Here is a 23,836-nt window from a genome sequence, read left to right as displayed (position 1 = left end):
TGTCATATTTTGTGATTCTTCCCAAAGGCATCTATAGCATTTCTATGATCAACCTGCGATGTTCTTAAAACATTGATTTTTGTATTCTGTCTGCTGGTGAGAGAGTATTATATACATATACACACATACATATATGTATACACATATGTGTATATATGTGTGTATGCACACATGCATACACATTCGTACATATGTATGTATATACATTCTGAACTTTGGAAACACCAACAAACATGAACATTTTCACACACAAATAACAAAAAAAGAGGATTATGTATGAAAATACATATATCTTATTTTATTCCTTGTTTATCAGCGGCCTGGTAATGTACATCAATTGTTCTCTAATCTCAAAATTTATGCTCATTAGTTGCCAAACTCTGATGAGTACTGTTCACCACAGTCACCATTCCAGGGGAGTTATGTTCTAAGTAATTTCTAAAATATGCATGTTTTAGTGACCTGACTACAATTGTCTCAAATGATCTTGAGGGTGGGAGGTGGGATGGAGGAGATTCTTAGCTCTGACTGCTTATACATTAAAGAATTAAATATGTCTCCATTCTTTTACACATGTGTACAAGACTAAAAAATAAGCCCTTCCTGAAAGGATTTCAGGATTGTTTGTTGGTTGGTTTGCAAATAGAGCTTGTTCCTGGGAGCCTTGTACAAGGAGGGAGTCTAACCCATAATGGAAACAATGCTTCTCCCCCTCCTTCCAACAAAAACATCTTATCAGTGCTACAAGCAGGATTTTCATTTCAATTTATTTTTCAAGGGCCAAGCATTTTTATTTTTAGGTAGAGATAATTCTACCCAAATCTCCTGTTTTCTATGACAGACCACTATCAAAGCATTTTTTTTTTGTGAAGATGGGGAACATCTATAAACAATACATGTGATGTATATGTAATATATATACATATGTATAATAAATATTAAAGAATGTTTAGCTTAGAAAAGAGAAGACTAAGGTGAATGATGAGACCATAGACTATACCATGACACTTCCTCTCATTTTACAGGAAAAAGGAAGTGTGTCCAAAGTCAAATTTTTTTGAGGGAGGGTCTTGACCAGTGATTTCATTGCTGTAGGGAGTTTCCATTGAGGAAACTTCCTCTACCAATGCAACAATTCTGCAATTTATAGTCTTTGATTATTGTGTAACGTACAAACAGTTAGTTATGGGCAGAACCAGGACTAGAAGCCAAGTCTAATTCCTGGTCCTGTATTTTTTCTTTCCACTATAAAACTCTGAATATTACCCTATTCTGTGGTTGTTGTTGTTTTAAATCTCCAGGAAAGGAGAGTCTATACTATTCTATTCTAACTGAAATTTAAGCTGTTTTTTGAAAAATCTATTTTGTTTCTTTCCTATCCTAGTTTGGTAACTTTCTCGTTACAAGTGACACTTTTCTTGTTAAGTAACTGCATCAGAATTTTTTCATAAAGGCAAAAATTGTAAAAAGCGTCTATCACTTAAAAATTCACTTGTCATCATTTTATTAACTTTGAAGTTTCCCTTTGGCTTTTGGTAATTGAAGATCTTTTTCCTGCTGATTTTGTTTATCTTTTCATCTCTAAAAGGCTGTATCTCCTTTCCTGATCCAGTTCCTATACAGGGACTCTAGAACTATTCTTGATTCTCTGGTATTGATTTATACTAATGAGAGATATGATCTGTCTTGAATTCCAAATTTTGAACTGATTCCTTTTATTTACTTATTATCTCTTTGTGATTTGGGGTCAGACCAACTTGGCATCTAAATATCTCTTTATCTTTCCTATCAATAAATTAAAAAGCATTAAGGACTTAGTATTATTGTTGCTTGTTCTTCATTCTCTAAGAGAACCAGTGATATCAGGAAGGTGATGTCATGATTTGTAAGTGACGTGGATTTAAGTGAGGCAGGGCTGTGCAAAGTCCAGTGAGTGGGAAGATATAGACCAAGATGACTAGATGCAGTGGGAGACTTGGACCTTTTTTTTATCCAGTGCTATAGATACAGAACCAAAAATGAAACAGTTCCTGCTCTCAAGAAACTTGAATGCATTTTCTAGCAAAAAGATAATATCTTACTGTAAAGTGTTGAAGTTCCTTTTCTTGGAAATGTGAGAGTTTTAAAGAATTGAATTCTTTCTTTAGAATAAATGAATGCTAAATTGGAAAGTATCATACACAGGTTTAAATAATAGAGTCACAGAAAGTTGCAGGGGAAAGGGACCTTTGAGGTCATCTAGACCACATTACTTTTGATCATTTTACAGATAAGGAGACTGAGGCATAGAGAAGAAAAGCACCTTACCCAAAGTCATCTCATAGCTAGTAAGTGGTACAGCTTGAATTTGATGGTAGGTCTCTAGGAGAGTGCTCTTTTATTTATAGTATGCCACCTCCCAATTTCTTTGATTATCATAAAATTGTTAAAATAATAGTTTTGAAAATAAAATATAGTAGATAGGGAAGCAGAGTAGTATGGTGGAGAAGAGCTGGTGCTGGATTTGGAATATGAGGATCTGATCAAGCCACTTAGGCTTTCTGGGCCTTGGTTTCCTTCCATGGCCAGTCACTTGACAAGTATCTATTAAATAGTTATTATGTGTCAGATACTGTGCTAAATCCTGGGGATACAAAGGAAGGAGGGAAAATCAGCTCTTACCCTTGAAAGGGGCCCATTTTAATGCAGCAGACTACACATAAATAATATATATGCAGAATAAATGGAAGGTAATCTTAGAGGGGAAGGCACTCGTAGCTGGAGAGATTGTTGAAAGTCTCTTGCACAAGGAAGCTTAGGATCTGAATCTTGAAGGAAACCAGGGGAACTAAAGAGTGGTGTGTGAGAGAGAACATCTTAGGCACATGGGGCAGCCAGTGGAAAGATGCAAAGATGGGGGAGTGTTGTGTTCAAACAATAGTAAGTAGGACAGTGTAGACAGATTAAAGGGTGGAGGGGAATGAAGTACAAGAAGATACAAAAGTTAGGAAAGTTCTGTAATCCTTTGCCACACTTTATGAATTTGGTAATCACCCCACCTCCCTGAGATTCAGTATCATTATATATAACTAAAGATTCTTACTCTATGTACTTCACAGAACCATTATGAGAATCAAATTAGATCATATAAAGCATTTTGTAAAACTAAATTCCTGTGTAAGTAAATATGGGCTAGAATTATGTAGTTAAATATTTTCTTTAGGTAAGATACTACATGAGCCCAGGGAAATATCATTTTATATATGTATTCATAGTAACAGCCAGCATTTATAAATTACCTTAAGGTTTGCAAAGAAAAACTTATATTTGTCATATCATCCCAATTGATAGTCAAAGGATATGAACAGGCAGTTCTTAAAATTATATTTAAATTTTGTTAATAATTTATTTATGTGTTTTCAGTTTTTAACAATCACTTCCATGAGTTTTAAATTTTCTCCCTCTCCCTCCCTCCCCAATATGGCATGCAATCTTATATGGATTCTCCACATGCCTTCTTAGTAAGCACATTTTCACATGTCATGTTGCATAGAAGAATTAAAATGAATGGGAGAAACCATGAGAAAAACTAAACTCAACCAAAACATAACAAAAGAGAAAATAGTCTGCTTCATTCTGCATTCTGACTCTATAGTTCTTTCTCTGGATGTGGATAGTATTTTGCATCATGAGTCCTTTGGAAATGTTTTAGGTCCTTGCATTGGTATGAAAGGCTAAGTTTCTCAAACAGTCTTCACACACTGTGGCTGTTACTGTGTATAATGTTCTCCTGGTTCTGCTCATTTCACTCAGCATCAGTACATATAAATCTTTCCAGATTTTTCTGAAATCCTCCTGTTTGTCATTTCTTATAGCATGAAAAGTATTCCATTACATTCATATACCACAACTTGTTCAGCCATTCCTCAATTGATGGGCATTCCCTCGATTTCCAGTTTTCGGCCACCACAAAAAGAGCAGCTATAAATATTTTTGTACATGTGGGTCCTTTTCCCACTTTTATGATCTCTTTGAGATACAGCCCTAGAAGCAGCATTGCTGGGTCAAAGGGTATGCACATTATTATACCCTTTTGGGCATAGTTCCAAATTCCTCTCCAGAATGGTTGGATCAGCTAATAACTCTACCAACAATGAATTAGTGTTCCAACTCTCCTACATCTTCTCCAACATACATTATTTTCCTGTTTTGTCATATTAGCTAATCTGATAGGTATGATGTAGTACCTCAGAGTTGTTTTGATTTGCGTCTCTCTCATCAACAGTGATTTAGAGTATTTTTTCATATGACTATAGATAGTTTTAATTTCTTCCTCTGAAAACTAACAGGCAGTTTTTAGAAAAAGAAATTAGAAATATTAACAGGCATATGAAAGAATGCTTCAAATAACTAGTAATTAGAGGAATGAAAATTAAAGCAACTCAGAGGTTTTATCTCATACTTATTGAATTGGCAAAGATAATATAAGAAGAAAACTGGAAATATTGGCAGGGATATAGGCCACACTAGTGCACTTTTGCTGGAGCTATGAATTGTCCCAAGCATTCTGGAAAGCAATTGGAAACTGTAGTCAAAAGGTTATTAAACTTCTCTTATGAATTGAGCCACTGCTCAAAGCACTCAAAGCACTGCTCAAAGCCACTGCTAGATATATACCCCCAAAGAAATCAAAGAAACAGGGAAAAGATTCATATGTTTAAAAATATTTATTGCTGTTCTTTTGTCTTACCAAGTAATTGGAAACTGAAGGGCTGCCAATATGCTCCATGGGGAGTGGCTGAACAAATTATCATATATGAATGTGATGGAATAGTATTATACCACAAGAAATATTGAAGGAGATGGTTTCAGAGAACCCAGGAAAACTGGTTTGAATTGGTGCAGAATAAAGAGCAGAACCAGGAGAGTAATTTATACAAAGACAGTATTGTAGAAAGGCAACTTTAAAAGACTTGGGAACTCCACCCATCATCATTCCATAGGACTCAAGATGTAACATGCCATCCATCTCTTGACAGAAAGGTGATGCATTCTGTATAGATTGAGACATTTTTCCTAAATGGCCAATGTGGGAATTTCTTTCTTTCTTTTTGTCTGTTTTTCTTGTGCCTTTCTCTTTTTTTTTAACAGGAGTTTTCCTTTTTTTTTTTTAAAGAGGAGGGGAAGGTGGGAAGGAAAGGTGAATATCTGTCCATTAAAAAATAATTTAATTTCAAAATATATAACATCATTTGGTCCTTACTACAACCCTGTGATATAGGTACTGTTATTTATCCTCATTTTCCTGAGAAGGAAACTGAAGTTGACAGAGGTGAAATGACTCTCTCAGAGTCACACAGCTAGCAAGTTTCTGAGGCAGAATTTAAACTCAGGTCTTTCTGACTCCATATCTAGCACTGTATTCCTCGAATCGCTTAGAGATCTGTATTTAGTTTCTATTTACTGGAGCCCTATTTGCATACCTCTTTTTATATTGATTATTCATTGTTAGCTTTTCATGTGTCTTATCTCCCCAACTAGCTTGATTGTAGTAGGATGGGTTTTAGAGGAGGAAGGAGTCATGTAATCCAAATCCCTCATTTTATAGAGGACGAAACTGAGATTCAGAGGATAACGGACTTTAGACCGAGAAGGAGCAAAAAGCAAAAACAGAATCCTACCTCCAAAATCCAGACATGCTCTTCCCATTACAGTCTAACTCCCTGATCTCAAATCTTTGTATTCTTCTTGCTCCTTGTACCTATCAGAGCATGCTGTCAAATCAGCAAGCATGTGTTAATTTCCTATGTGCCGGGCAGTATACTAAGCACAGAATATACAGAAAAAGGCAACAGATTATCCTTACTCTCAGGGAACTCGAAATCCACAACAAATGAATGTCAATTATCGATTGATTAAAAAAAATTTTTTGAAGGTAAAAAACTGCTTTTCTTTTTCTTTCTTTAAAATAGATCGGAACACATTGTCCCGACTGAGAGGTTTAAGGGAGGTCAGAGTCTGCCTACATTATTTTATCCTCGGGGGAAAAAAAACCCTTTAGGGCTGAACCTGATTTACCCGGGGGAAATGTCCGGTCCTCTACTTGCTCGGCTCTCACTCAGCTGAGGCTGAGTGCCAACCCCTGAGCTGATGCTCAGCCCCCTTTCCCGCCCCATTTCCTCTGCTCCGCCCCCCCCTTCCCTCTGGACTTTCAAACTCTTAGGTGGCTGCAGAGGGGGAGTTGCAGTCTCAGAACTGAGCATGCTCAGTGATAGGGCAGGTTTCGCATGCCAGCTACAAAGTTTGGTCCCTAAACCTGTGGCTCCAGTCTGGCTGCTTGTCGCAGGCTCTCTGTGTTCCCTACCCCAGTGGAGTACAGCGGGAGTGAGTGGCTTAAGGAGGGAGTGAATGTAGGGGGCTTAATAGTTATTGGAGATGACTGGCCCGGATCTTCTCTGATACCCCAGTTCCTTCGTCCAGTGCAGGGCTGAGGAGTCTGTCCAGCTGTGAGCCCCCCGGGCGGTCCCTGCGGTCCTTCTTGGCAGGAGAAGTTCACTTTTTGGTTGGCCTGAAGCTCCCGCTATGGAGCTGGGCTGGAGGCACCAGGGACTGCTTTTTCTCATCCAACTGGTGCTGTCGCCAGTCTTCGGAGGAGGTGAGTGCCTGGAGCCCCGAGTGGCTGTCAAACTTCGGCTCCAGGTCCAGGTGTGGGGGCTGGGAAGGAGTGCGCTTTCCCTCCGTCTGTGTGTGCTCGTGAGTGAGAGAGAGAGAGAGAGAGAGAGAGAGAGAGAGAGAGAGAGAGAGAGAGAGAGAGTGTGTGTGTGTGTGTGTGTGTGTGTGTGTGTGTGTGTGTGTGTGTGTGTGCGTAAACACTAACACAGGCGTGCTTTGGTTTGCAAACGACTCCAAGGCTCCTCCCGGAGTTTTGCTTCCTTCCTTCCTTTCCTCTTACTTTGGTATTTCTGATTCCACAGGGTGCCTGGAACACAGTAGGCGCTTCATAAAATACTTTTTGGTTGACTACTCCCCCTACAAACACACCCCTTCATGTCCCTTCCCCCACCTCTTCTCCAGCCCTTACTCCTACTCCCATGGTGAGAGCTTGGGGTTGCAAGAGCCAGATCCAGAGGAGAGCTTACTGTTCTATTGCTTCTTGGCTTTGAAAGTTGGCTCACCTGATAGCATCTTCCCGGGAGCGCCCAGAATTTCCCTCGGATGATCTTTATCCTTAGGATCATAGATATAAAGTAAGGAGGGATATTCAAAGTGGTGGTCTAAATCTCTCATTTTACAGAAAAGGAAACGAGTTCGGAATAGTTAAGCTATTTATTTGCTCAAGGACTCGCTAGTAAACCGAGTGCAAGCTGTATTAGCCTCTTATGAGGTAAGGAAAGGGTGAGAAATATTCCTTTTCTCTCCCTCGGTCAATCATCGTCCCCTCCCTTTTAATACTGAGAGTAAAGAATTCCTAAAGACAAATCTGCAGAATCCACCTTAAAAGCTAGAGTCTTTGCAGTGACCACTAGGCTGTACAGGCAGCCACGAAACCTCCTAAAGATTTTTTCTATCTTTAAGCCCTAGGCTCTCCCGGGTGAGTTTGGAGACCAGTAACAACTTATTTCAGGTTGAGTAACGCTTCACATAGGAATAATATAATATAGTTAACTGATAGGTTAGCTGTTATAGTTATAACTGCATAGGAGAGTGTGTGTGTGTGTGTGTATGTGTGTGTGTGTGTGTGTGTGTGAGACCTCATTTTTCATATGAAGAAACTGAGGTCCAAAGAAGTGTCATGATTTTAGCAAGCTTATAGAGGTAAGTGGCAGAACTGAAACATACAGAATATTTACGGAATAACAGACTCCAAGAAAGAGAAGCTCATCCTAAACCTAAAACAAATTTCTTCTACCTCATGTCTAAGTGGCCATCTAGCCTTTGTTTTTAAAGATCTTTTCAGTGTATTAGACTTGATGTTGAACAAAATCTTGGTTCAAATCACTCCTGACAGTTGTTAGCTCAGTCCATCAATAAACATTTTTCAAACACTTACTATGTGCCAAGCACAGTGCTAAACAACTCACTTAACCTCCCTCAGACTCGCCTTTCTCACCTGTAAAAAAGAACTGATAACAGCTGCAGCATCTACTTCAAATGAGATAACGTATATGGAGTGTTTTTGCAAACTTTAAAATACTGTATAAATAGTTTTTATTTTGAAGCCTGCAGTGAAGAAAAATCCATTATCACCAGAGTCAACTCCTTCCACTTTGGTATTAACTGTAATTACTAGAGAATTTTTCCTTACCTGAAGCCAAGTCCTCTGATTTCAGATTCAGTGTGCTTTCCACTATGCCTCAGCTGCTTCTCTATGAAGAATGTTTAATAATGTTTAGATCACCACCTACAGTAGAATGAATCTGGACCTTGGAGTCCGAAGATCTGCGTCTCATTTTAACCTTGAATCACCTTGAATTTAGCCTTAAATCACCTTTTGGGCCTCAATTTCCTCATTTAAAAAAATGATTATTCTGTATTGAAATTCATAGTAGACTTTTCCCTGTATTGAACACTGAAACAAAATAATGGAATCCATTATGTCTTTTGCTTTATTGTTGCCAGGACAGAATTCAACAGCTTTTCTGAAAAAAAATCTCTCTGTCTCTAGGATTTTAAGAAGAGTTACTTGCAATCTACAAAATCATCAACAAAAACCCCTGTAGCTTTTTTGCTAACTAAACATGTACCAGACATTTTTCCTTAGCTAAGTGGTTTCTCTTCCTGTGCCACATGTGGTTTCCATCTCTTTTCATGATGAATGTGGTTAGCTGATAGATTCGAGGTATAGCTACAAATGTTAGCTTTTGTGCTCCCAGATGATGTTGAAGTTTTTAGGAATCCTTGGAAGCTTTAATTTGTGATGTACATTCTGTATTCTGAAAGAATTCTGAATAGTGCCCCTTTTTGCATATGGATTACCTGAGACTAGACTCTTTAGGGTGAGGAATGTGGCAGTTTAAGAATTCAGGAAATTTAGCTGTAAGGCAATTAAAGGCAAACACTTAAAAAAACACATTAAAACAACAAAAAAAAGCCAAACTTAAAGAAATCTCTTGAACTTTTGCCTGAACTTTCAGATAAAATCTGCCTTAGTTATCAGCCACATTGGGCTATCTCTGAGATTGATCCCAGGACAACCTTGGAGTAAAATGGTAGAACTGAAAATAAATTAGTCCTAACTATGTGAACATTGTTTTAAGGAGGGAAATAAGATGATTATAAAAGGGGGAGGGGACTCTGTCTTTTGTTTTTAATCGGCAGTAAAATCTCCTGCACATGACAACAGGCTTTGGTTTGATAACCATAAAAGGCTTTGCCTAGAACTAAAAGATGAAGGGAAGTTATTATAAATTGAATTTTTAAAATTGTTTTTTCTTGTGACTTGTCAGTCTGTTAAAGCAAGATATTCTCATCCTGAGATCCATGACCTTGTTTTTTTTTTTTTAATATTTGTAACTGTATTTCTTTTTTTTTTAATTTATTTTTATTTTATTTTTTTTTTACTTTTATTTTTTAATGTTTAACAATCACTGCCATACAATTGAGATTTTATCCCCCCCCACCTACCCCCCACTACCCCCCTCCCTCCCCACGACTGCATACAATTCTGTATAGATTCTACATATACTTTCCTATTGAGTATATTTTCACTATAGTCATGCTATGTAGTCAGACTAAAATAAATGAAAGAAATCATATAACAAATCAAAACATGATACACAAACACATACACATACACAAACATGATCTGCTACATTTTGTGAGTGACTTCCATATTTCTTTCTCTGAGTGTGGAAGGCATTTTGCCTTGAGAACCACCTTTGGGTTTTTTTTTTTTTATAAGAAGTTTTTGCGTTATTACAAAAATCCAAGTCTACCAGAAAAAACTCTCACACACTGTGGTCGTTGCTGTGCACAAAGTTCTCCTGGTTCTGCTCCTTTCACTCAGCATCAGGTCATATAAGTCCTTCCAGGCCTCTCTGAAGTCTTCTTGTTCATCATTTCTTATGGCACAATAGTACTCCATTACATTCATATACCATAATTTATTCAGCCATTCCCCAATTGATGGACATCCCCTTGACTTCCAGTTTTTGGCAACTACATAGAGTGCTGCTATAAATATTTTTGTACATGTGGGACCCTTTCCCATTTTTATGATCTCTTGGGGATACAGTCCTAGTAGCGATATTGCTGGGTCAAAGGGTATGCACATTTTTGTAGCCCTTTGGGCATAGTTCCAAATTGCTCTCCAGAATGGTTGGATGCGCTCGCAGCTCCACCAACAATGAATTAGTGTTCCAACTCTCCCACATCCTCTCCAGCATTTATCATTTTCTTGCTCTTTCATGTTTGCCAATCTTATAGGTGTGATGTGGTACCTCAGAGTTGTTTTGATTTGCATCTCTCTAATCAATAGTGATTTAGATCATTTTTTCATATGATTATAGATAGCTTTAATTTCTTCTTCTGAAAATTGCCTGTTCATATCCTTTGACCATTTCTCAATTGGGGAATGACTTGTATGATTATACATTTGGGTCAGTTCTCTATATATTCTAGAAATGAGGCCTTTATCCCCGAGCTTAGCTGTAAAAATTCTTTCCCAATTTACTACATCCCTCTGGATTTTGGCTGCATTGGGTTTGGTTGTGCAAAAACTTCTCAGTTTAATGTAATCAAAGTTATCCATTTTGCATTTCATAATGCTTTCTATCTCTCCTTTAGTAAAGAATTCTTCCCTTCTCCATAGATCTGATAAATACACTATTCCTTGCTTCTCCAGTTTATTCATGGTATCAATCTTTATACCTAAATCATGTACCCATTTGGACTTTATTCTTGTGTATGGTGTCAGGTATGGGTCTATGCCTAATTTCTGCCACACTGTTATCCAATTTTCCCCTGCAATTTTTGTCAAATAATGAGTTCTTATCCCAGAAGCTGGGGTCCTTGGGTTTATCAAACAGAAGGTTGCTATATTCCTTGCCTACTACATCTTGAGTGCCAAGTCTATTCCACTTGTCTACCTCTCTGTTTCTTAGCCAATACCAAGTGGTTTTGATAATTGCTGCTTTATAGTACAATTTGAGGTCTGATAGCGCTAGGCCACCTTCCCAAGCATTTCTTTTCATTAGTCCCTTTGATATTCTGGACCTTTTGTTTTTCCAAATGAATTTTGATATTATTTTATCCAGCTCTAGAAAGTAATTGTCTGATAGTTTAATTGGTATGGCACTAAATAAGTATATTAATTTAGGTAGAATTGTCATTTTTATTATATTAGCACGACCTACCCATGAGCAACTAATGTTTTTCCACTTACTTAAATCTGACTTTATTTGTGCCAAAAGTGTCTTGTAATTGTGTTCATATAATCCCTGGGTTTGTTTTGGCAGGTAGACTCCTAAGTATTTTATACTGTCTACCCTAGCTTTAAATGGGATTTCTCTTTCTATCTCTTGCTGTTGGACTTTGTTGCTAATATATAGGAATGCAGAAGATTTGTGTGGGTTTAGTTTGTAACCTGCAACTTTGCCAAAGTTGTTTATTAATTCAAGTAATTTTTTACTTGAATCTCTGGGATTCTCTAGGTAAATCATCATATCATCTGCAAAGAGTGATAACTTATTTTCTTCTTTGGCTATTCTTATTCCTTGAATATCTTTATCTTGTCTAATTGCTACAGCTAACATTTCTAGTACCATATTAAATAATAGTGGTGATAATGGACAACCTTGTTTCACCCCTGATCTTATTGGGAATGCATCTAGCTTATCCCCATTGCATATAATGCTTGCTGAAGGTTTTAGATAGATACTGCTTATTATTTTATGGAAATTTCCCTTTATTCCTATGTTCTCCAGTGTTTTTAGTAGGAATGGGTGTTATATTTTGTCAAAAGCTTTTTCTGCATCTATTGAGATAATCATGTGGTTTTTGTTAGCTTTGTTGTTGATGTGATCGGTAATGCTAATAGTTTTCCTAATATTGAACCAGCCCTGTAGTCCTGGTATGAATCCTACCTGATCATAATGTATTAATCTCGTGATAAGATGCTTGTAACTGTATTTCAATACAATTGACTTCCTTTGTAATCCCATGTATTTTATTTTATACATTTAAATCCTGAGAAAAGTCCACAGCTTCACCAGACTGCCCAAAGGGGTCCATGGCACAAAAAAAAGACTCTTTAATTCCTGTTAAAGTAACAGCAACTTTGGTCTTTTGAAAAACCTAAAATATTCTTTCCTTCCTAAAGAAAAGAAGGGCATTCTCACTACTAAAACCTAAGGAAAAACCAATCATATTAGGAAATATATTTAAAGGTAGAAATTGCATCATGCTAAAGTAAGGCTTTCCCTAGTTCTAACACATATACATATATATATATGTATATATATATATATATATGTATATATATATAACACACACATATATATATATATTTCTAATAATTCATTTGATTTGCTAGTGAGTTGAAAAGAGAGGTGGGAGGAAAAGGTGGAACCCACAGGAGAAGACTAGATAAGTGACATCCATAGAGCATTCAAAAATATTATTTTAACCATTGAATTCGCCTCCCACCACCAGACTTGTAATGGGATCAGCAAAACAAGAGATTCATTGGTTTGCTTTCCATTCCATTCTCTTCCCAGTGACTTAAAAGGGGACTGCTAATATGAAGAGACAGATTAGAAAAGAAGCTTAATCACAAATTAGATAGTCCCTGAAAAGTAGAAGTCTTATCTGTTTGTGCTGTTAAGCTCTAACTTTAAAACCAATCTGGAGTTTCTTGAATGAATTTATCTCCAAAACTAGACTGTATTCAAAGACTCGGTACATATGCCCACCTAAAGCACTACAGAAAATATACTTATTGATTTGAGATTTGGGGAAATATCCCTACACTTGAGAAAACAGGAACATCTGAGGTGTTGCAAAACTAAGGATAGTGACCATCTGTTTAGCTCTATAGTTGGTACCAACTAGTAGAGTAGCTGAAAGAAAATTTTGAGTCTGTAGGTAAAATGAGTTTCCCTTTCTCTAGTTTTTATTTTCATTGTCTATACTGTGGTTCTTCTGGTTTTAGCAGTCTTATAGTCAGAGAATTAATATTTCCCAAATGCAGAATGGACCAGGATACATTATGATCAGTCTGTAAGTATGGAAAGAGTGCTACCTTGGTAGTCAGAAAATCTAGACTGAAATCTTCCTCCTCTCTTGTGTGACCTTGGATAAATCCCTTAATCTCTTGGTCAGTTTCGTCAGAAACTAAATGATCAGTTTTGAACCCAGAACTCAGAAAGTGAGTGAAAACTGAAGGATTGTGGTTATTCATGAAGAACTTTTTTTTTAATTGCAAAGAAATTATTAACTACTAATGCTTCTCTGGACAGACTTTTTCTTAGACAAAAATGTGTTAAAGCCATTTCTTCGTCCACCAAAATGTAGTTGGTATTAAAACAGGAGATAAGGGGGCATTCTTGATATGATAAACAACAAGCAAAGGCATAATTGGGTCAGGACTAGAACTTAAATGGGAAAGTCTCTTCTTGCTTAGCTCACCTTTGTTTTGTTTTGTTTGTTCAGAACACATTTTATTTCACATGGCAGAAAATGCAAAAGGTTTGTACCTAAGTCTACAAAAAGTTGGCTCAGCTTTTTTTTTTTTTGAAGACTTAATTCTGGGTCTTTGTGCCCCTGGATAAATAACTTAACCTGTGTGGGCCTCAGTTTCTTTATCTGTAAAATGAAGGGGTAAGCTCTTAGCTAGCGGAGACTATTTTTGCAGTTGTGTTTTTGTGTCTCCTAGGTCTAGAGCAGTTCCTGAAATGTAATACATGCTAAATAAATGTTTGTATAGTAACTGACTAGAGGATCTTTCAAATGGAAGCCTTCTAACTCTAGGACTGTGGAACCTATAATCATTTACTTTATTCTGAAAAATATTTTGCCAGTTAATTTTTAGTGTCACAGAGTTAACAAAGAAATGATTTAGGAATGGTAGCTTTGAATTTTATGATTTCAGGAAAAATAGGTCATTCCAAAATTCAAACCACAGAGGAATGTCAAGTTAACATCAAGTGGGTGTGAGTTTCAAAATATTCACTTATGATAAAGCTCCCTTAAAGCAGTAACAGTGTCTGAAAAGCCACAAGTTTTGTTTTGTTGTACTTTTTTTTAACATTCAAACTTTTTAGCCATCTTTGCTTGATGTTTTAAGCTATGTTGGTAGCATTAACAACTGAGAAGAGGGACAGCAAAGAATAAAAAATTGAGACAATTATTAATCAAAGAATGGTGATGTGAAAGCTGCATTTCCAGAACTATTTTAGAAAAGTCCTTACTTGTTCTTGTTCTGTTGAAGCCTTCACTTTGAACTGTCTTGAATTTACAGACCAACATTCTTGAAGCATTTTCAGCCTGACATATTCCTGTTAGCAAAATTCAGAATGGAACTGGGAAATTCTCCAGCTCAATCACAGGCCCTCAAAGCATTGGACTGAATTATTCAAAATTAGCACCCATGCAGTACTACTCTAGGCTTTTTTTTTCCTAGGGATTTATAAAAGTAAAGCTAAATTTGGTCCAAAGTTAATTTTTTTTTACTAAATTATCCATATAATTATTGGGCTTTTCTACTTTCCTAACCCAAAATGATGATATTTAGCAGTGAGGTAAGAGAAAAAACTAGAGTCTCAACATGTTAAATTTGGAGAAGATTGGGGCTGGAATGATGGTGATGGTAAGAGTTTTGGGTGATAGACAGATAGTATTATTCTGACTATTGCTTAAATTTCTCCTTCAGTGGGTAGACTTTTCTATTCTGTCTTAGAGCAATCAATGTCAGCATTCTTTGGATCTACTGTTGACGTTTTTCTCTGGAGCCTTCTTCTTTCTTCACTATTCTCCTGCTTGCTGAACCCAAAAAATGCATAGGAAAAGCAGATTCCATGATATCTTGCCCTTCCCTCTTTAGAAAAGTTATTTCATCTTTCAGCATCTATAAAAGAAGGGGTTGGATTAATTCAGGGATTATTAACCTTTTGGATGTGACGGACTCATCTTTAGTCTGGCGATGCCTATGGACCCTTTTCAGGATATGCTTTTAAATACATAAAATATATCAGATTCTAAAGGAAACCAATCAAATTTAAATAGGTATCAAAACTTAAAAAAAATCAACTAGTTCATAAACCCATGGTCCATGGGTATTTGTACAACTCTAGGAATTCAGCAAATAGGCTATTTGAGCTCTTGTTTTTAAATACTTATATCCTTAGCTTCAGCATCAGTTCTGAATTTTGTCACATGAACTTTTTACTCTATCATTCCTCTAATTTTGATGTCTAGCTTTGCACTGGGTTAATAGGGTCAAAATTGATTTCCTTTTTTTTTTCCAATCATATCAAGACTCTAGTACTGTTATAGTTTTACTGTTTTGAGTCTCTACTTTCAAAGTTTTTATATTATAGGGAATGGAGTGTGTGTTTTTAAAATGATCTAATAAGATACAGCATCAAGATAAAGAGAAGAGGCAAGGGTATTCCTAACAGTGTTCATATGCTTTACAATTGTGGTAGATGGAAATATTGTGATGTCACGTGGTGGATTGAGAGCCAGGAAGACCTGGGTTCAACTCCTGTTTCTCACATTTATTGGGCAAGCTGTTTAACCTCCTTGGGAGGAATGGAGTCAGAAACAGCAGTAGCAATAGTCATCTACTACTGAACACTTGTGCATCTCATGACCTTATCACGAAAGTTGTTTTCTGTTTGCCTAAAAGCCAAAAAAACTTCATGGATGCACCCTCACAGTAAACACTGGCATTTAATAGTCTTATATCATTTAAGGAGAAGAGAGACAGAATGTGAGAGTGATGAAAATGATGTATGGTGCAGAGTACTGGACATGTAGACTTATCCTTTCCAAGCTAAACATTCACATTCAACAAAAATGATGGCCCTAAGGTAGGATGACTACTAGCAGACTTAATGTCAACAGATTAGAGTGCTTCTCCAAGCATGAACAGTTTGCGGCTGACTTGGAAGGAAAGCTTAGTCAACACACTGTTGGGAACAGTAGAGCAGAAAAGGAGTGAGCAGCTTTCAGAGATTTGTTGTGCAGCACTACATTTACTCATCTGGGTCAGAACATTTGAAAATATCAAGACTGGTTGATGAAAATGATGAGGAAAGTCAGAAGCTACTAAGTGAAAAATGAGAACTCCACAGGTTTACCAGCAGGGTGGTTTGCCCATCTCTAAGAAGATAGCAATTAACTCCTTTAAAAGTAAGGTACAAGCTACACATAGAGAGATGCAGGATTCTGGCATAGTAAGAAGGCAGATGAGTTTCCGTTTTGCTGTGATATTAACAATCCAAAGCACTTTTATGATGCCATGAAGGCTATTTATGGGTGAAAGACCTATGGTGCTTCTCAACTATTCAACACTAATGGAGCCACATTGATTAGTGATAAGGACATGATCCTGAAGAGATGGACTGAACAATTCTATAGTGTTCAACAAACCATGAAAAACCAATGCTGAACCAGGGACTGTGTACTTCAAGTTGAAGTCAGTCCCTCTCTAGCCAAACTTCTAACTGAAGAAGAGGTTTTGAATACTATTAGGCTCCTCTCATGTGGCAAAATGCCTGGGTCTGATTATATTCTAGCTGAGATTTACAAGTCAGAGGGTCCACTTTTTGTACAAAAGCTGACTAAAATCTGGGTTATATGGCAAGAGGAGGTTATCCCCCAGGAGTTAAAGGTTGCCTCCGTTGTCCTTCTCTACAAAGGAAAAGGAAATAAATTGTCCTATGACAATCAAATGGGGTTCTCTTTCTTAATCATTGCTGGTAAGATTCTTGCCAAAGTCCTCCTTAGTAGGCAGGATATACAGATAGAGGATGAGGTTGATGTATGCATTGCAGAACTAGGTCAGCGTTTGGAAGGTTTTGAAGAAAAATGTAGGAGAGAAGAGGCATTAGGCTGCCTAGTAAGCTCAAGGCCTACCAAGTTATTGTATTGAACTCACTGTTGTATGCCTGTGAAATCTGGACAGTATACCAGCACCATACCAGGAAACTGAATTGCTTCCATTTGAATTATCTCGGGAAGATTCTGAAGATCATCTGGAAAGATAAGATACCAGACACTGAGATCCTTTCTTCAGCTTAACTGCCAAGCATTCAAATTCTTCTGCAGAGACCATAACTCCAATGGGTTGCCCATGTTGTTTGAATGCCAAATAAATATTTACCTAAAAGACTATGTTTATAACTTTTTTTCCAATTTATTTATTTTTAGTTTTCAACTTTCATTTCTGTACGTTTTAAATTTTCTTCCCCTCCATCCACCATCCTTCCCTAAGACAGCATGCAATCTGATATGGGCTCTACACATACATTCCTATTAAGCACATTTTCACTTTAGTCATGTTTCATAGAAGAATCACAACGAATGGGAGAAACCATGAGAAAGGAAAAACAAAAACAAAAGAAAAAAAAAAGTCTACTTTACGCTGCATTCTGACTCCATAGTTCCTTCTCTGTATATGGATAGCATCCTCCATCATGAGTCACCTAGAATGGTTCTAAGTCTCTGCACTGCTGAGAAGTCTATCAAAATCAGTCATTGTATACTGTGCTATTCTGTGAACAATGCTCCCCTAGCCTCACTCACTTCACTCAGCATCAGTTCACACGGGTCTTTCCAGGATCTCTCGAAGTCTGCCCACCTACCATTTCCCATAGCACAATAGCATTCCCCCACATTTGAATACCACAGCCTGCTCAGTCATTCCCCAACTGATGGGCATCTCCCCAACTGCCAGCTCCTGGCTATCACAAAAAAGAGCTACTACAAATATCTCTGTATATTTGGGTCCTTTTGCCATTTTTATGATCTGTTTGGGATATAGCCTTAGAAGCAGAATTGCTGGGTTGAAGGTCCAAATTGCTCTCCAGAATGGTTGGATCAGCTCCACCAATAATGAATTAGTGTTCCAACTATCCCACATCTTCTCCAACATGTATCATTTTCCTGTTTTGTCATGTTAAGTCAATCTGATGGAGATGATGTGGTACCTCAGAACTGTTTTGATTTGCATCTCTCTAATCAATAGTGAACCTAAAAAACTATTTTGTGGAGAGTTGTTTCCCCCCTGCTCAGCACAGTGCTTGACACAGATGCTTGCTTCTTCCTTCATTCCTTCCTTGTTTCCTTCCTTTCTTGTTTTCTTCCTTCCTTTTCCCTTCTTTCCTCCCTCTCTCTTTCTTCCTCCTTCCCTTCCTTCCCTCCTTCTTCCTCTTTCCCTTCTTTCCCTCCTTTTTCCTTCCTTCCTTCCCTTCTTCCTTCTTTTCTTCCTTTCTTCCTTCCTTCTTCCTTTCTCTCCCTACTTCTAATGAAGAGGGGCTTCACCTAAAGCCTTCCTTCCAACTCTAACTTTCTATGAGCAAAGGGAACTGTCTGAATTTAGGATAATTGTTGAAAAAAAAGCATTGAATCAGAGAAATATACAATAGAAAGTATATACTTAAAAATATAAATCTATTATGTATGCATTTACTTATACATAAGCTTTAGGGAAGAGGATTCCACGTCTTAATAGTTTTCTCTTTCTTGATCCCCTAGGATCATAGATTTTAGAGCCAGTCAGACAACTAACAAGCATTTATTAAGTACTTAAATCCAGGCATTGGTTAAGTGCCACAAAATTTTCCCTACCTTTGGGGACAGAGCATTTCATTTTAATGGGGAAGACACATCAAAAGGAGCTGAAAAGGGAGAAATTAGAATTCATTTTCACAGATAGGAAAACTGATGCCCCAAAAAGTGAAGACATTTACCCCAAAGTCACATAGATAGAAAGTAGCAGATCCAGGGCTCTAATCCTGGTCTCTTGATTCCCAATCTAGCCCTCTTTCTCCTGCATCATGCCTCTTATACTATCAAAACCCTGCTATCTCAGAAGTTTCCACGTAGTTGCTACAGATTCTATGACATACCTTCCTTGATCATCCAAGCTGAGTGTTGATAACAGTAACTAATTTTAGAATAACAATGTAAGTTGTACAAAATACTTTCCTCACAACCACTCTGTAATATAGACAGAACAAGTATAATTATCCCTATTTTATAGATGTGTGGAAACTGAGACTTGGAGAGACTTTCCCCACAGTCACCTACCTAACTGTTCATTGGAGGAGACATTTGAACCTAATACTTCTACATCCATGTTTGTTCTTTTTACTGTACTGTACTACAGTTCTCTTTGTGTTCTTCTAAAAGTCTTGGTTAACATTACTCATTTGACCTTTGTGTACTGCCTTCTTTTGCACTTTTTTATGCACATGACTTGTCTTATATTGTGTAGTTCCCATGCTGGAGCTTTCTTGATGGGACAAAGGTCATACTTTCATGGGGATTGGGGGTGGGGCTCATTTTTTTTTTCTGACTCATCTGTCCCCATCCAAGTGAGACTTAGTCATTCTCCAGAAGAAGACCCATGAGTTAACTTGCCTTACCTGCCTTCCCTCAGGTGGCATCTAAGAATATAAGTTTATGGTACTTTCCTAGAGAATAGTCAAAAGCTCCTCTTACAAGTACTTAGGCTTGCAAGGCTTGAAACAACTTAAATGCAAACTTACAGCCAAAAAAAAAAAATCTCTCCCCTTTACTCTTCCCTGCATTAAAGTAACTGCTGTCCCAGTTCTTTGCTGTACTAACCTCTTTCTCCCTCAGAAGAGACTTATGGCTCTTTTAGAATGGATTGCCAAGGGCAGGCATGAAGCTTTCTTGTTCTTTCCGGCAGTCTTGTGGTTGGAATGTTTCCAGGCCATTTAAGACTTTGCATTCTTTGACCCAGGTCCCACAATCCTTTCCTTCCTTCTGCACAAAGGATCTCCCTAGGGACTTTGGTGACCTTTTTTTGCTTTATTCTGTCATCTTTACTTTCTACTCTAAGTAAGCCATCCCAATTTATTCTCTCAGCACCTGGGAAAAATGTTTTTCAGACTAGCTCATCAGCTCCCAAAGAGTTTTTTGAGAAGATTCAAAATGACATTCATATGGCTTTTTCCTTTGCCCTTTCTACTTCCCATTTCTTTTGTAAGGAGAGTGGTTCCAGTTATGCAAGTGATCATAGATTTATCTGCGCCTTTCTGAAAAAAAAATATTCATAACAACATTGTTTCTAATAGTAAAGAGCTGGCAACAGCTCGTGTGTTCAGGGAATGGCCGAGGTAATTATGGTATATGAATGTAAAGGAATATTTCTGTGTTATAAGAAATGCTATATAAGAAAAACAAATGTGAGGACAGAACAGTGGATGTGGGCTCAGGAAGGCCTGAAATAAAATCCTGCCTCAAGTACTTATTAGCTGTGTGATCCTACATTGGTTATTTAACCTACTTCCCAGAATTGTTATGAGGCTTTACTGAGATAATATATATAAAGAACATTGTAAACCTTAAAATATTATCATTATTATTCTTATTTTATTATGGGAGGCTTATATTATACAGATTGAAGAAAGTAAAACCAAATCATCATACTTGGTACAATTATATAAGTGCCAACTATACAATTTGGAAAAAATTCCAGAAAAAAGATTATTTATAAAAAAAGGTTCCATTGGGAATTTTGAAAGAAATGATTTTGTTACTATCTTTAAGCTAATTTGCACTTTAAAATTAAAATTGTTTTTGTTAGCACATCTGAAATATTTGTGTCTGCTTGATAATTACATTTACTTTAGTAGTTCAAATGATGAGAGCTGTATAAAAGTGAATGAGCTTCATTAGGAAGGTATAAATTCTTCTTCCCTAGAGGTCTACAAGTCAAGACTGGATGTTGAAAATGTTGTAGGAAGGATTCTTAGTTAAATACAGGTTAGACTGGATGACTTTCAAGGTCCCTTCTGACTTTGAGGTTCTCTGATCTTTGATCTTCCAAGGGAGGAGGAAGGGTGAAGTATGTTCCTCTTTAGGCAGGTGTCTTTTTTTAGACTTTAACATTTTTCCTTTTTAAAAATATATTTTGTTGATGTCTTATTTCTGCATCATAGTCACTTCCCGTCTTACCTGTCTTGTTGCCTTTTTAACCACTACCCTTGTGACGATGAAAAACAATTAAGTAAAAACATAAAATATCAAAGCTTGTTCAAATAACATATAAAGAATATTCTGATCTAGGAATTTCCCATCTTTCAGCTATAAAGGTAAAGGTGTGTTACATTATCTCTTCTTTAGGATCTTTATTGATTTTCCCTTTACTCGGAATTCAACTTACTTTTGGTGATTTCTTTTTCATTTATCTTGTTGTAGTCACTGTATATGTTGTCCTCTTGGTTCTACTTATTTCATTCTGTATTAATTCATATAAATCTTCCCATGTGTCTCTGAACTTTGCATATTAATCATTTCTTTTATTCATACACCTTAACTTTTTAAGCCATTCCCCAATCAACGACTATGGAGTATGTTTCTACTTTGCTACTACAAAGAGGTCTGCTAAGAACTTCGGTTGTATCTTCTATATTCTGGAAGTATATTTCCAGGTGTGGGCTGACTGCTGAATCAAAGGATAGTGAGCTCAAAGTAAATAAATAAAATAAAATTCAGAGTAAAAGGAATAAGTGCTTGTTTTGAGGGATGAGGTATTGACCTGAAAGGATGATGTTCTTGCAGACCCTTCAACTAGAGAGAAAGAACAGCTAACCCAATGTCTTCAATATAGGTCATCAATAAATATTGGTTGAATAATCATTCAGTCTAGGGAAATTTTAAATATTGAACGAGGCTTTCTTTTGCTGTAACTTAAGCTTTTTCCTTTTGATTTAAATCCATTCATTTTCTCCCCTATTTTAATTTGGCTTTCTTCTCTCATTATAACTGACATTTTTCTGGTTATGTGATTAGAATTGAATTTTTTCACTAAGACAAAGTTTATGAAAAACATTCAAAGTAATTTCATTTCTGGATTAATGATGACAGCTATTTACATGGTGCTTTAAGGTTTGAAAGGATTTTACATATATTTAATGTTTACAACTATGTGAGGTAGGTACTACAGGCATTACCATGCCATTTTTACATATAAGAAAACTGAGGCTCAGAGAGGTTAGATGATTGGCTCATGTATCCGAGTTAGAATTTGAACCAAGATTTTCCTGCCTCTAATCAAGCCTTAATTTATTTTGTACTATGGTATATTCATATGGTATTTGATTTCCATTTATTTTATCATTAGGGAAAGAGAGTATCATGGTTTATTGAAAAGAACACTGGATTTGAAGCCTGAAGAGCATGATTTGAATCCTTATTCCACTATTTACCCCTTCTTTGACCTTGGGCAAGTTAACTCATCTTTCTCGAGCTTAAGTTCTTCATCTATAAAATGAGAGTGTTAGACTCAATGATCTTTTAAAGTTTTTTTTAGTTCTAAATCTTATGTGCAAGGCACTGTATTAGGTAGGTATTGTAAAGAATGCAGATAAGATAGTAGATTTAGAATAAATCAAGCTAGTGATCTCCAAACCCTCCTTTTAGCATCATATATAGGAGAGGTGTCTAGGTCTTAAAATTTAAAGGTCAAATTTTATACTGATGGGGGGGGGAGTAAAACTCATTTGTGCTTTTTCCCCCTTTGGAAAAAAATAACATTGACTCCCCCCTTCTAAAACATGCCATTTGATTATCTCCCTCAATTTCTTCTACTGCCAATCTTTTCTTGACTCAATGGCAAAATAGATTTTCTGTATTTTTTTTTAAAAAGCTACCTTTAGACTAAGATTATCCATGGAAAGTTTTACAGCAAAGGAAAAGAATGTTTGAGAAAGTTATGACCTCACAGAATGCTATAATGAAAAACATTCTGTATCTTAATAGGTGGAATCTTGCTGCAGTAAATTACATACTGGCATATTTATGCCCTCTTGGGCATATTTTTCCCTTCACACTCAGCTATTTAAGGAGGCTTTTCTGAGTAATATATTCCATATCTTTTGGAATATGTTGGATCATAGATTTGGAGCTAGATGAGACTTCAGAGGCCATCTAGTCCAACTCAGGTGAAATTGAGACCCAGGATGGTTAGACGAACTGCCTAGGATCATATAGGTAGCCTCAAAAGTAGCATTTAAACCCATGGGCATGGTGTCTCCCAATGATCTTTACATTTTTTCACTAATAGCTTCCGTATTAGACTTGGAAGTCTGAAGGCTTAGGTTGGAGAATACTCTCTAAAACCTACTAGTGATGTGACCCAGGAAAGGTCATATAAGTTCTCTGAGTTTCAGATACTTTCTCTGTAAGACGGGGATGATAATACTTGTACTCTCTCTATCACAGCATTGTTGAGGAGAAAACATTTACTATTAGATATTATTTAGGCCATGGCACTTTTGTGATCTAATTATAATGCAGGCTAGGTGGTGTTGCCAAATCTCTAGGCTAGACTCTTCCAGGTGTAGGTGTAGCGGTAAGGAAAGTCCTCTTTAACAAATCTTTTATTGTGTTTATGAAGGAAAAAAACACTCCAGGAGGTATGAGGCCAGACCCTGGCAGCTGAACCTAAGATCCAAGCTTATCTGTGGTTTTCTTTATGTCTCTCTAATATGACTGCATCCCAATGCTGTTGGAGTAGCAGCTTGTCTTTCTTTATTTTTATAAAATTAAATGGTTTATTAAAAACTTAACAAATATTGAAAATTACAACCAACTATATTTGCTAAATAATTATATAAATGTAGTTAATTTCAGCACATTAGATAGCATAACAGTATTCTTT

General features: G+C 36.8%; 1 protein-coding gene across 2 annotated transcripts in view; it reads left to right on the top strand.

Annotated features, from left to right (window-relative positions):
* MERTK (MER proto-oncogene, tyrosine kinase) overlaps positions 1 to 23,836 on the top strand; it is a 132,389-nt gene that overhangs the window by 2,051 nt on the left and 106,502 nt on the right. Inside the window, exon 1 of one of the 2 annotated variants that reach the window (XM_072634676.1) lies at positions 6,190 to 6,634. The exons of the other annotated variant lie outside the window; for it this stretch is intronic. Coding sequence (XP_072490777.1) covers positions 6,562 to 6,634 — 73 coding nt within the window. The 5' untranslated portion in view covers positions 6,190 to 6,561. Of the gene's footprint in view, positions 1 to 6,189; positions 6,635 to 23,836 lie in introns of those variants that run through there. 2 annotated transcript variants of the gene reach the window in all.

The sequence above is a fragment of the Notamacropus eugenii genome, chromosome 1 (genome assembly GCF_028372415.1).
Source record: "Notamacropus eugenii isolate mMacEug1 chromosome 1, mMacEug1.pri_v2, whole genome shotgun sequence".
Lineage (NCBI taxonomy): Eukaryota > Metazoa > Chordata > Mammalia > Diprotodontia > Macropodidae > Notamacropus > Notamacropus eugenii.
The sequence above is the reverse complement of the archived record's forward strand: the minus strand, read 5'-3'. Positions and strand labels throughout refer to the sequence as shown.